Source organism: Chionomys nivalis, chromosome 18, assembly GCF_950005125.1.
Source record: "Chionomys nivalis chromosome 18, mChiNiv1.1, whole genome shotgun sequence".
Lineage (NCBI taxonomy): Eukaryota > Metazoa > Chordata > Mammalia > Rodentia > Cricetidae > Chionomys > Chionomys nivalis.
In genome coordinates this window covers 6239325-6253927 of record NC_080103.1, presented here as the reverse complement: position 1 = coordinate 6253927, position 14603 = coordinate 6239325, and the positions used below count along the sequence as shown (strand labels likewise).

The 14603-nt window shown below is 44.2% G+C and overlaps 1 protein-coding gene across 5 annotated transcripts; it reads left to right on the top strand.

Moving 5' to 3' along the window:
* The first annotated feature begins 544 nt into the window (after positions 1-544).
* Chtop (chromatin target of PRMT1) lies at positions 545-11206 on the top strand. Of its 5 annotated transcripts, none has more exons than XM_057793275.1 (6): positions 545-823; positions 2510-2591; positions 3858-4011; positions 7020-7206; positions 8044-8181; positions 10081-11206. In XM_057793275.1, the coding sequence occupies exons 2-6, from the start codon at positions 2527-2529 to the stop codon at positions 10284-10286; spliced, it is 750 nt and encodes a 249-aa protein (XP_057649258.1). In that variant the 5' UTR covers positions 545-823; positions 2510-2526; the 3' UTR covers positions 10287-11206. The 5 variants fall into 5 exon arrangements, with proteins under 5 accessions (XP_057649258.1, XP_057649257.1, XP_057649260.1 ...); XM_057793274.1 differs by having other exon boundaries at positions 7017-7206; XM_057793277.1 differs by lacking the exon at positions 8044-8181.
* The last annotated feature ends 3397 nt before the right edge of the window (positions 11207-14603 follow it).

Sequence of the window (14603 nt, the reverse complement as noted above, 5' to 3'; positions counted from 1 at the left end):
ACTATGTCTAAAAACAAGAACAAAGCCGGGCGGTGGTGGCGCATGCCTTTAATCCCAGCAGTTGGGAGCCTGAGGCAGGCAGATCTTTGTGAGTTCAAAGATAGCATGGTCAAACCCTGTTTCAAAGAACTAAAACCACACACCACAAATAGGGATGAGTAGAGGGCCAGAGCAAATCACCCAGGCTCTGAGGTTCTAATAAAGACTTTTTAGAGTTACCTTTAGTTTAGGAATTGGGGATAACAATACAAACATTGCTTCCAATCAAACCTAAACTGCTCTTTGAAATCAGAAACCCCTTCAAAGTGGGGCGTAAACTCGTCCAGAAGGTAATTTATTAGGTACCCTAGAGATTAAGGCCCCCCGACCACTGCCTAACGGGCGGAGCACCACACCTAACTGCAGGGACCTTCGCCGAGGTCCCCGGGGATTCGCCTGCGATTCCTGTGCCGGCCAAAGCATCTACCACGCCTCTGCTTGCGCGCGCAATGACGCAACTGCGTCGACGCCATTTTAGCCAGTCACGCTGCACTAATGCCTGGCAGCCATTTTGTTTTGGGCACCAAGCGGGAGTTGGCGGCGCCGGCCGTGGTGGCACAAACGAAGGGAAGGAAAGGGCAGGCCTGACGAGCGGGAGGAGCGGCCGACTAGGTACCCAGCCCGCAAGGAGTGAGCCTCGCGTCATACCGTTTAAGCATCTAACCCAACCGCCCAGCTAGTTGACCCGAGCGGGCCCCATCAGCTCAGGTTCGGCCGGCCCCCGGCCCGCCCGCCGCAGCCGTGGTGGCAGCCCCGGGAGGAGCGCTGGCGTCCGTCTCCTTCGGTGAGTTTCTGCGGGGAAGCCGAGGCGGGGCGGGGTGGCGCGGGCGGCAGGTGTGGACCGAGCCGCGGGGCGCGCAGGCCGGGGAGGGGGCGGAGCCGAGAGGCGGGGGCTGAGCCGGAACCGCGGCGGGCGGGCGGGCGAGCGGGCCGGCCGGCGGCGTCGGCGGTGCTGGCCCCGCTGGTCCTGTATGGTGCCGGTGGTTTGGTTCTGGTTTTTCGGTCCCGAGCCTTGCTTATCTAGACGAGCGCCCACGCCGGAGCCTCAGCCCCCCCAGAGAGGTGGTGGTGGTGGGTAGGGGTAACAACGGAAATAAGCAACTGACCAGTGGCGTCTTGAGAGGCTTTGAGAATGGGATGGTAGGTTAAATGTAAGGACTACGGGATTTAGCGGCCGCTCTAGGTGTTTGGTTTTGCGGCACCGAAATGGAACTCAAAACCTTGCTTTGGCTAGACAACGTCCCCAACCTCTTATTTTTATTTATTTTAAAAAACATTTAGCCGGGCGGTGGTGGCGCACGCCTTTAATCCCAGCACTCGGGAGGCAGAGGCAGGCGGATCTCTGTGAGTTCGAGACCAGCCTGGTGTACAGAGCTAGTTCCAGGACAGGCTCCAAAACCACAGAGAAACCCTGTCTCGAAAAAACCAAAAAAAAAAAAAAAAACATTTAGTTTGAGGCAGGACCTCTCAATTAACCCAGGCTAACCCTGAGCTTGGCCATCAGGTCTGGCTACGGTTAAATTTTGTGGCGTGCTTTTCAGAGAGCTCTCAGGTTGAATACCCGAAGTAAACCTTTTCTGACTTTACCCTGCCGTATCTTACTAGAACACCACTTGCATTCGGAGTTGAAAATCGGCTTTGAAATCAGGCATTTGTTCCTTTTGATTTGTCTGTGTGAGAGAGAGTTCGTGCCTCAGTGTCACAGCGTAACCCACAATGACCTCCCCCCCTCCATCTCAGATGGGAATTGAATTTAGGACTTCATTAGTGCTATGCAATCCCTGTACCGCTGAGCTGTGTTAAATTCCCGGCTTCTGCACGTTTCCTGATCCATGTCTTTCAGTTTTCTATAGACACCTAAAATGCACCTAGGTAGCTCCCCCTCCAACCCCAGTTGCTGTTCCCCAGCCCTCGTGGCCAGATTGTAGTTTAATTGGTCCAAATCCAGGCATTAAGGTAAATTAAGTTCGGTGTGGGGTCCTTTTCTTTAATATTCCTTGGCTAAATCAGTCTGGGATGAAAGGAACGGTGAAAGCCAAGCTCCTAGGCCTTGGCTACATCTGATTCTGCCATTTTGGAGACTTTGGCAGACATTGTCCATACTGGGGCTTTGACATTTTAATAAATTGACAGACTTGTGATGTAAACTTAAGTTCTTAAAATGAATTTTAATATGATCTTCAAGAGTTTGTAATATAGGCCAGCCTTTCATTGGTTTATGCCTTGTTCTTCAGGAGACTGTAATCAGCTGGGCTGAGGTGGCTCAGGCCTTTTAATCACTTGGGTGCAGACGTAGGTGGATCTCGTGAGTTCAAGGCCAAGCTGGTCTTCTGGTCGAGTTCCAGGACGGCCTAGGCTACACAAAGGAGCCCGGTCTCAAAAAAAGCCAAAAGAAAAAAAAGGAAATAAAGAAAACAAGATCTTGATTATTCTGATTTAATTTACTCATTATGCATATTGTCCTTTGTAGATTCTCGGGATTTGAAGATGGCTGCTCAGTCGGCGCCGAAAGTCGTGCTAAAAAGCACCACCAAGATGTCTCTAAACGAGCGGTGAGGCAGCCAACAGCAACTTCAGCTCCTTCTAAGGAAACAGTACTTAAGTTGGCCCTGGGGTCCAGTAACAAAAACCAGTTGTAAGCTAAATAACAGAAGGCTTCAGACTTCTGTTCTTAATTGCATCTAATGTGGTACACAAAACAAATTGGGCGGTTGTTTCAAAACCCCTTATCAGTAGATAAGCTGTCTGAACTATTTACCTGGTGGGATATATTTTTTTGAAGGACTCCTCACACTCTTCTTTTTTTAAACATTGATACAGGTGGTGCAGCATGATGATACGGTATATCCTGGCTGCAGTAGGCTTGCTGCCTAGTCCAAGACCAGCAATGTTGTGTCTGGCCTGTAAGAGGCAGGTAGCAAGCCATAACTATGTCCAAAGGCCCCTGAATGTCATTCTTGGGCCTTGTAAGAGGCACTTGCTTTGCTCCATTTCACTTTCTTTCCATTCTGCTTTTTAGTTTGTTTTGTTTTGAATTCTTTTGACAGCTGTGTGTTTTCTTCCATAAAACTTAACAGAAATGATAGAATGTCTTCATAGGCTCTTAAGTGGTTGCATTAATTTAAATTTCTCAGAAGTACTGAGTTAGAAAAAGTGATTATTTGAAGACTGAGAAAAATTAATTTATTTAAAGGCAGTTTTTGTTTGTGAGAGTTTCATTTATTTGGTGTCGTTCACCATTTTATCATGCTGTTGCTAGAAGTTCCAAGGCATTTAATGTCTGTTTTTGCTTCTAAAGCAAATGTACTTCTCTGCTCATATTTTAAGATGTGATACGTTAATTACCTGTGTTCGTGTGTTACTAAGTAACATGTTAGAATGTAATAAACTTACATAATTTGTCTGTACTATTTCAGTGGACTTTAAAGGTGTTCTGGTTTTTCCTCCTGTTTGTCCTTAGAATGAGCCCTTCCCTCTCCAAAGGTGTAGGCATTTTGTTTGTCTTTGTAACTGCATCTCTGTTTCTTGTCACCATACTTGCTTAATGCGTGTTTTTCATACTTTCCACTTCTCTAAGAGCTGTTATCTGAGCCCTTGTTACCACTTTTAATTGTGCTGCACTTGACTGCATTCTCAATTTCTGGTTCTTGCAAGTTTGTGGAAACAGAGGAGTCTTTAACCCACATCCACCTTGATCCAAATGTGCCACTTTAAAGTTCGTGGGATCTGGAGCTCCTGGTCTAGCAAGCCATGAAAATGCCAATAAGTGTTTTATAATAAAGCTTTTATTTAAACACCCATTTTGTTCGACCTTGAAGCTTTACTAATATGCTGAAGAACAAACAGCCGATGCCAGTGAATATTCGGGCTTCGATGCAGCAGCAGCAGCAGCTAGCCAGTGCCAGAAACAGAAGACTGGCCCAGCAGATGGAGAATAGACCCTCTGTCCAGGCAGCATTAAAACTTAAGCAGGTGAGAGAATGGGTTTTGGCAGTCTGTCAGGCAGTCCACCAAGGCTGTCAGGATATAATGGATGATTAGAAGATGGCTCAGGCAAAAGCTGAAACTTCTCTGAACAAATGCTCAAAGAATTCCAGTTTGGGCAGGTACCAATTAAGTAACTTTTTTTGGTTTTGTTGTCTTTTCTTTTCGGGACAGGGTTTCTCTGTGTATCCCTGGCTGTCTGGTATTCACTCTGTAGATCAGGCTGGCCTTGAACTCAGAGATGCATCTGCCTCTGCTTCCTAAGTGCTGGGATTAAAGGACTGTGCCACCACCACCCGGCTTAAGTAACTTTTTAGTACTTTTTTCCCTTCGGGAGTTTGACACCTCTGTAGGTTTATCAGTGAGAATTAATTGATTATTTTCTGATCCTTGCTCTTGAAATAGAATTTTTTTTTTAATCTTTTTCTACAAAGAACTTTTGTTTAGCCTGGGAGTGTTGTTCATTGGTAGAGCACTTTCCTAGCAAGCACAAGGTCCCCCTGATTCAGTTCTCACCACTTCCCAAAAAACAGGAGAATAACTTTGTTTTAGTTGCTTAGCTATATATAAAATGATTTCCAAGCTAGAATAATCTTATTCTTCCTAGTGCAGAGTCTGAATGGCGTGGGTCTAAGGTTTTCAGTGCTAAAAACAGCCCCTAGTTTTTACATCACAGTACAGCAAGCATACAGGATAATCAAACGTTAGTTCTCTTTCACATTTCCAGTAAGAGGTAATCCTGTTCAGGCCTGAAATAAATCCTGCTCTTTATCATTCGTAGACTTTATATGCAAGTCCGGAGAGTGGCTGTGGAAGGATATGTCCAAGCTGTGGCTGGGCGTCCAGAGGGCGGTGCCATGCAACTGTAAGGACTTTAACTGGTAGCACTGCATGGCTGTGCATAGAGTCAGCACTTATAACACCCACCCCTCACTCTGAACCTTTGGGCTCACTGACTGAAAATAAGCAAGGCTTTCTGCTTTGTCTACCTTTCAGCCGTGGAGTGGTTAGATTCATCCGTGACTCAGGAGAGCAATAAGCCATAGGCCCACCGTTTTCCAAGAGTAAATAAAATTTATGACATCTCTGATAACGCTGTGCCAGGTCCTTTCAACAGGCTAATCTCTAAAGCAGCAGCAAACATCAGCTTCAGCATTGGTGGGACGCTCTGAATCTGTTCAGTAACCTGTGTCCTGTAAAGAACTTCCAGTGTGGCTCGTGCGATGGAGGGGCTTTTTTTCTTTTACTTACATTAAGGCCAGATGAAGGGTATACAGTGGTTATCTCAGAATTTAGAAGCATTATGAGTTCAAGGCCAACCCAAATTTTGTTTAGTTTTTGGTTTTTGTTATTGTTTAGTGTGCTTTTGAGGCTAATGTCTCAATATGTAGCTACTGCTAGCCTGAACTCTAGATGTAGACCAGGGTGGTCTCAGACTCACAGAAATGTAACTGCTTGTACCTCCAGAATACTGGGATTAAAGGTGTATGCCACCCACCACACCCAGATCAAAAACTAAATTTTTTTTTAATTTAAGTATATATATATGTATACATGTGTATGTGTGGTTAGTAGCTACTTTATTATGCAGCACAGCTCTGGAGTAAAAACGGAGTAGTACTATGAGTATTCTATGAGTGTCCAGGATGGGTAGCAACTAAGGATGGAGATGGACTCCCCGCTCTACTGTTCAGGAGAACCAGTATACTCAGTAATTGAATGTGAGAATGCAGTTGTGACTTCATAGTTGTGTGCTAGTGTCTGGAGGTACAGTTCAGTGGTAAAGTATATGAATTTCATGCCCAAGCACCACAAAAAATAATTACTGTGGTAATTGGGGGAGTAACAAGACAGGCCCTTGAGGTCGCTTTCGCCTGCCTGTGCTAAGTGCCTAATGATAAGAGCCTTTCTCCTCTAATTGGGAACATTTTAAGATTTTGTGTCTGAAAGCTAATGTTTCAGCATGTTTTGCAGAGCTCTTAATTGAGGGAAAGTGTATATGCACAGGCATTTGTATATGTCTGTGTCATTAGTGTGTGACAGAAGTGGATTGTGTGCAAGACCATTTTCATTAATATTGACTGGCTTTATGGAAGACCAGAATGCTAGTCTTGGTTATATTCGAGGCTGTATTGTCTCCTTTTCCTTTGAAGAAATCTATCTGAGATGTAATCTTCAGAGCCTTTGGAGAAACTAATTATTGAAAATTGATATATCTAGTATGTACTTATTCTCTGTGTGGTCCTTTGTGGTTAATAGATTACTTGTTTTAATTTTAACATGAATTTAACTTACTCTCTATGAAAATACATTTGGATTGTGTGTTCAAGGCCATTCTTCTGGCTTAAGGAAACTGTTGGCAATGGGAAATGTGGAATTTACAGATTTTTAAGAAATGTAAGGAGAGGATTGTTGATTTTGTTTGTTTGTTTATTTGCATCTTAAGGTAAAAAAATAAAATAAAAAGGATCGTTTGGAGATAGATACTCAAAGGAAAACTGGAGCACACTGGCCTCTTTGACTCAGAAGCCAATCTTGTCCTTAAGTCTCAGGAATTCAAGTGAACTTGTAATTTAAGTTTACCAGAATGTGATGCACTTCCAGTGGTGTGTGAGTAAGCCTTTCCAAACAGTGTAGTTCTTGGGCAGGTATGGATGAAGACACGTCATTGTCAACCTGTGGCTAAAAAGCATCAGGTTTGCAGCTACTGCTGTGTGACTTGAGTAGTCATTTTAGTAAGGTTGTCTGCGCTCGTGCCAGTGTTGTACACCATGCTAGAACTTCTAGAGCTTTTTTTCTGGATCAGAATTCTGCTTTATCCGTATTTTGAGGTAAATAAAGTCTTTTTTGTTTGGGATTCTATGTTACCCACAACAGGCTTCTACCCTCCACACCAGGTGCCTCACTTGCCTCTTTTGTCCCTGTACTTTAAACTGCCTAATCCCACTGAATTGCTTTTTGTGATCTCAATCCTCTAACACCTTTTTTTCCAGAAGAGCTTAAAGCAGCGCCTGGGTAAGAGTAACATCCAGGCACGTTTAGGCCGACCCATAGGTGCCCTGGCCAGGGGAGCAATTGGAGGAAGAGGCCTACCCATAATCCAAAGAGGCTTGCCCCGAGGAGGAGGACTACGTGGGGGACGTGCCACCAGAACTCTGCTTAGGGGCGGGATGTCTCTTCGAGGTCAGTGTTTGTGTGTAGCTGATAGTGATTGGATTCTATCCTCTTCCCCTTTCTCTTGAGCTGCTTATGGTCATATTTGTTTAGCATCTTTAATCCTAAATTTGTATTAATCTAATTAATAACTTTTGAAATCACATTTTTAGTACTGCTGCATGTGTTTTATCGATATCATTCCTTTTCTGATAATGTGCAATGGTGAGAGGCTATGACCTGCATAGCAACAGGTAATTCATGTCATCTCCATTCCATTTGAAAACACCTGCTGCTGCTTGAATCAAAGCACATTCAAGTTCTGGAAATAAGTCTTAAGAAATGTGTGGTTAGCATGTGCGAGGCCCTGGGTTGAATATCCTCAATACCAAGGAAAAAAGTATGGGTCTTTTGACCTGTGTCATGACTAACTGACTGCCTTCCTGAAGCGAAAAACTATTAATCTGGAAGAGAGGGGACAGTTTGATCCGTAGTGTCTACCTATCTGTATCATTCTCTTGGGACATGTTACCCTGTTCCCTTTGTAAAGTTCTTACCCCTCAAGAATATATTGAAAACAGGAATTAACATTTATTTTTAAATCTACCATAATGCCAGGCATCTGATTGTTAGCTTCTTAAATTCATGAACTTAAATCCCAGCTTTTTTTTTTCAAAGATGGCTATGATCAGAATTACTAAATTGAATAAACTGCTTAATCTGCTCACACACACTGTGCAGTTTGCCCCACCCAGACTAAACATTAACTAATTATTACTATTTAACCCTCACCGCCTTCCTTTGGTTAGAATCTACTTTGTCTCTCTTGGATTTACCTGCATATACATTGTATGCCTCCTCTCCAAGGTCAAAACCTGCTCCGAGGTGGACGAGCCGTAGCTCCCCGAATGGGCTTAAGAAGAGGTGGTGTTCGAGGTCGTGGAGGTCCTGGGAGAGGGGGCCTAGGGCGTGGAGCTATGGGTCGTGGCGGAATCGGTGGTAGAGGTTAGTCAGCTACCAACTTCAGAGAGTAGCTCCCCTTATTTTCCTCCCTTCAAAACTCAGAGCCACCTTTCTGCACAGCTTCAAGTCAGGCAGGCTTGTTTGTTTGTCTTGTTTGTTGTTTTGAAACTGGCTTGTTTTCTAAATTAACATGCTGATAATGCAAAGGTCTGTTAGGATTAACAGTCAGGTGCATTTTCCAGAGCCACATTTTAGCATTCTCCAGGTTTTTAGAAATTTAAATTGTTTATTAAAATGATACAGTGACCGGCTTGGAATTTTTCCTTTTTCTGTATCTACCTGCTGCTGCCACCACCACCATTACACACCCATTCTATAGGCCAAAGCCAGTTTAACAGAGATGGGTGAAGTGGAACTGAGGTGAAGCACAGTGAACACTTACTGGCATATGTGAGGTGCTGGGTTCAATCTTACACCCCTAGAGACAAAGTAAGAGGGAGATAAAGGTGAAGGATGTAGCTCTATGCTTAGCCTGCATGAGACTCCAGATCCAGTCCAACAGTGCTGTGAGGTAATGGAATGAGACCTGGCACCTCTTGTTAGCACTGAAACCAAGGAAATTAAATGTAGGATTTATGAAGAACTAAACACAGTTTTCCTGATCGATGCTGAAAGATGTGTTTCTACCAGTTAGCCAGCTGGCTGTTGTTAGTAATCTTACCTTGGTGCCTTGATTCTTGTCTTGTGATCTCATGGACCAAATCAGAAGAGTTTAATGATGGTGGTGTCAGTACCAAATTTCATGGGAGGTTTTCTGGCTTAAGAGCTTAACAAGAAACTCCCAACACCTACCTGTTGATGGGTTGAACAACTTACTCTAGTAAGCTCTATAGATAATTGTTCTTGTTAAAGTGTGGGATAGGTCTTCATAATCCACAACATTGATGGTGCTGAAGAATAACTTAGGACATCTGATAACAAGGGTGTATTTCTTTCTCTGCCATTCTGTGTCACTTGGCTTATTGAATGAAGTATGAGCTTGTATGGGTTTCAGGATTTCCAGATTTCCAAGACAATTTCCAGATTGTCATGACATGGTTTCTGAGAGAGATTTCAGAGGTTAGGGGAAACACTGGTCGATTTTGAGAAAGCTGAGTGTTAGGTTATTGAATTGAAATTATATCTCAGATAATAGTTGTCCTAAGGTGACCAGTCAGAGAAGTAGCAGCTAAGTTTTTCTCTAGAATAACAGATGAGGTAATCAGAAGAATACTGTGAATACCCTGGATTCTCTATGCCCTTTTTACTGCCTCCTAACTAACTAGGATTATATATTTTAATTTAATGTATTTTAATTATGAACTTAGTAAGTTCCAAACTTTTGGTGGTTCCTTTGTCTTAGGAATCTTTGCTAATGTTGTTTAATTTTTTTCAGCTAATTATGCACACCTATAATCCCAGCAACTGGGAGGCTCTTGTTTTTGAGACAGGGTCTCCTGTAGCCCTGACTGGCCTTGAATTTATGATTCTCCTGCTTTTGCCTCCCAGACGCTAGAATTACAGGTGTTCGTTATGTGGTGCTGAGGATTGAACCCAGGGCTTCGTCCATACTAGACAAGCACCCTACCGACTGAGCTACACTCCTGCCCAAGAGTGCAAGTTTAAAATAAGGCTAGCTGGTCTTCATGGCAAGACCCTGTCTCAAAGTGGGAGGGGCAGATTTTTTTTTCTTTTAGTAGCATTTAAAGATGAATACATAAGAGGGACTCATTGTGTGTGCTTTCCATGTATTGCTTTCTACCCAGTGTGTTTCTTAATTTTCCATACTTCTCTTTACCCTGAACTCATCTCAGCTAGGCCCCCACGGGGCACTTTTTCTAGGAACCATCAAACCTATGTGTAACTATCTTCTTTATTTTTTTTCTTTTTCAATTTGGCCAGGTCGGGGTATGATAGGTCGGGGAAGAGGGGGCTTTGGAGGCCGAGGCCGTGGCCGTGGCCGAGGGAGAGGTGCCCTCACTCGCCCTGCATTGACCAAGGAGCAGCTGGACAACCAACTGGATGCGTACATGTCGAAGACTAAAGGACACCTGGATGCCGAGTTGGATGCCTACATGGCACAGACAGATCCTGAAACCAATGATTGAAGCCTGCCTGCCTACCCACTGTTAGACTCTTGTTAAAGTCACCACATCTATACAAAAAAAAAAAAAAAAAAAAAACCTTGAGAAAACATGAGAAGAAATCTGATTGATGCTGGAAGGACCTATCACAATAGGTTGTGGACTTGCCTGCTTACCAGATGGGGCATTTAGTCTGTTCCGTCTACTTTTTGATACTGTGTTACATGAAACCCTATTTTTTGGTTGAGTTTGTTTTGTTGTTTATCCAGTCACCCAGACTTCTATTTCAACAGGAATGCGTTGGCTTTGTGAGTAGAACCTTTTTCCAGTCTGCTTCACCTACCATGTACGCTGTCATTTTAATATTTCTTCTGTTCATCTTTATGATCCCAGAAAAAGTTCCCAGAAGGAGCCAGTGGGCTCTGGGATAGAGTTCTACATCTTCCTTAAAAGCTTTCTGGTCATAGCTAAAACTTTATAAAGGTGTATGTCTGCTAGGTTGATGGTGAAGGTGGTAATTTGGAAATGTTGATACTGCTACTGGGCCAGGAAAGGCTTACACGAGGTAGCCACTTGGTTTGGTCATTGACGTTGCATAAGTGGCAGCTGACTTGCTGAGGTGGATATGTACAATTTCCACCCTAAAATAAGATTTTTAAGGTTTTTTTGGCTTTGTGTCATGTCCAAGAGGCCTGTACACATTTAGTATAGAAGCCATTTGATATGGCAGAAGATACAAGGGTGGGAGACGGTTTACAAACTAACTGCTGGGAATGCTGAAATGCAGTTACCTATGTCCAGAACCAGTCTTGGTCTAATCCACATAACTGCCTTTATTTGACCCTCTTGAAGGTTTAATTTCAACTATGTTTTTGTCAGCTGTTCAGTTTCAGTGGAATCTTGTATTTCTGGTTCATTATAACAAATTGTTCTCTCAAATTCAACTCAAGCTTTCTGTTTATTTTTTGAGTTCCTTAAAATGGCCATATAGCCAATTTTTGTGGTGTATTAATGTCCCTTTTATAGTTGAAAATTCTCGTGTTAAAATTCTGGGGGTGGGACTCTCAGTGGTGTTGATCTCAGGAGAGGCAGGCAGGTTTCTGTGAGTTCCAGTACAGCCAGGGCTACACAAAGCCAGGCAGTGGTGGCGCACGCCTTTAGGCAGGAGGCAGAAGCAGGCAGATCTCTGTGAGTTCGAAGCCAGTCTGGTCCATAAAATGAGTTCCAGGACAGGCACCAAATCTACAGAGAAACCTGGTCTTGAAAAACAAAAAAAATCCAGGGTGAGTTTTCTTGTTTTCTTTTTTTTTTTTTTTTTTGGTTTTTTCGAGACAAGGTTTCTCTGTAGCTTTGGAGCCTGTCCTGGAACTTCCTTTGTAGACCAGGCTGGCCTCGAACTCACAGAGATCCGCCTGCCTCTGCCTCCCGAGTGCTGGGATTAAAGGCATGCGCCACCACCGCCCGGCTGTGAGTTTTCTTTTGATTAAGCCTTTAGGAAGGATTACCCACCTAGAAAGTACTGCTGTATTGATCCATGGCAGTTTCTTCCTTTTTTTTTAAACTTATTTTAACTTTATTTTATGTGCACTGGTATAAAGGTGTCAGCTTCCAGGGAACCAAAGCTACAGGCAGTTGTGAGCTGCCATATGGGTGTTGGGAATTGAACCTGGGTCCTCTGGAAGAGCAGCCAATGCTCTTAACCGTTGAGCCATCTCTCCAGCCCCCATGGTACTGTTTCTTTTTTCTGTTTGAGAAAAAAGATGTTTTAAGAGCCAGGAAGGGCATACTGAACATACTCCTCTACCTTGAATCCTTACTTACTTGAGGTCTCTGGAGAGTCTGAGGGGCCAGGCAAGGACTTTGGTGTGTAGGAGGCTGGTACTTGGGGGTAGATCTCAGCAAAGGAAAATGACTCTAGGCCCCCTCTCTACCCCTATCACTCCTACCTCATGAAGAGGTTCAATTCCCCTACCAGCCATAGGCCCTTCAGCTGCTGCGTATAGCTGCGGGGGTCTCTCCTAAGGCCTGTTTCCGCCTCTGCCGTGCTCATGGTCATGCCCCAACTGGGCATGACAGAGCGAGCCTGACTCCTGAACTGCCATCTACTGAGGACTTGCCTTCCAGAATCAAACAAGGCCTCATTGTGTCACAAGTGCACTGCGAGCCTAGGCGGAAGATTTGATCAGTGGAAGCTTTACTGAAATTTGAAGCTGAAGAAAGTTTAAAGATAGGTGAGAAGAACCAGGACAAGGGCAAAAGGCTCCTTTGTAATCCCAGCACTCTGGAGACTAAGACAAGAGGCTTACGTACAAATTGAGTCCAGTCTGGGCTATGTGTCAGAAATTATAAGATGAGGCAGTAAGCATGCAGTTAGAGCAAATACGTTAAGTATCTTGGAGCCATATGTGTGCCTGAGAGATTTGTGTGTTTCTTTCTATGTGTGTCCACCATGTGTGCCTGCTACCATAAGGTCAGAAGTAAGCCATCAAGTCACCCAGAACTAGAGTTACAGATGGTTGAAGCCCCCATTCAAATATCACAGTCCTGGTGGGAGATGTGGGCAACAGGGACAAAGCCCAAGCTACCCAGTCACTATGGTAAGAGCCCTAAAGTACCTCCTACCCTTGGGTGTCTTGAGACTTTTAGCACTAATGCTTATTTTCTGGCAACCAAGCAGCAGTTGCACTGGCTCTGAGAATACAAGAGGCAGGACTAAGGAGGCCCTAAATGCCTGGGATCTGGAGAGGGCCACACTTGGCCTCTATCTCCTCTTCCTGCTCAGCTGAATGAAGCCCCAGCTTTGCCATTATCCAAGAGTCAAATTTTCTTTTTTTTCTTCAAGACAGGGTTTCTCTCTAACAGTCCTGGCTGCCCTGGAACTCTTGTGTAGGCCGGACTGGCCTTGAACTCAGCCTCCCAAGAGCTAAGTGTAGAGGTGTGTGCCACCACTACCCAGCTCAAGCCTCATTTTCATTGCCTCAGATAACCTTTGCAAACATTGTCATGAGAACTATGAACTCTGTCTGGTCCCATACCTCGTCCCATGCCCAACACTATTAACTAGGAATCCACATCCAGATGAGTGATAGTCTACCTCCTGTTTTGTATTTTGAGATTTGATTTTTGTTTTGTTTGAGATGGGGCTTCACTGTGTAGCCCTGGCTGTTCTGGAACTCACTCTACACCAGGCTGGCTTGAACCCAGAGATCTGCCTGCCTCTGATCCTGGGAATAAATGACTAAAGGCATGTACCACCACCTCTGCCTGGTGGTAAAACTAGGTCTTAATAATACAGCATAAACTGACCTTGAACTCATGGTCCTGCCTCACCCTCCTGAATGTTGGGATTACAGGTCTGTGCCACCATGTCTGTCTTGTTTCCACAATTTTTTCGCTTGATATGCCAATGGGGTGGTTCTGGTGCCCTCTGCTCACTATAGATGGCAGAGTGTGTAGGGGTAGGGATGGAAGTTCCCACTCTTTGGGTGGGCTCCAACCTCCACGCCTTAGCTAATGATTCAACCAAGCATGCTGGGGATCCAGGCTGACCACATGGCTCAGGGACAATGTAAGGATAGAGGAATAATATAAAGTAGGCCAAAATAACAGATGATGTGGGATTTCCCTCTGTATGCTATAAATATGTTTTGTTACCATTGGTTATTAAAGAAGCTGTTTCGGCCAATGGCTTAGTAAAGCCAGGCAGGAAATCAGAACAGAGATATAAAATAGGCGGAGTCAAAGAGATGTCATTTAACTGTCGAAGCAGACAGACTCCAGATCCTTACCAGTAAGCCACAGCCTTGTGCGGATACATCGATTAATGGAAATGGGTTAATTCAAAATGTAAGAGCTAGCTAAAAATATGCCTAAGCTATTGGCCAAAACAGCTTTATTTATTAACCAATGAAAGCATCACATATACAGAAGAACATCCCACATCACAGAGGGAATGGAGGCAGGCCAAGGGCAATTGTAGGGTCTGTGCTGATGGCAACAAATGCCCAGCAGGTCCAGGCCATAACTGAGGGGTGCTTTTGATGCCTTTTTTTTTTTTTTTTTTTTTTTTTTTTTTTTTTTTTTTTTGGTTTTTCGAGACAGGGTTTCTCTGTGGTTTTGGAGCCTGTCCTGGAACTAGCTCTTGTAGACCAGGCTGGTTTCGAACTCACAGAGATCCGCCTGCCTCTGCCTCCCGAGTGCTGGGATTAAAGGCGTGCGCCACCACCGCCCGGCTTGATGCCTTTTAAGGGACTCACTTCATCTAAGTTTGACTTGTATTTAGTTTTTTTACCTTATCAGCTCAGTATAAACATCCATGGGAAAGGGATGCAATGGAAAAGC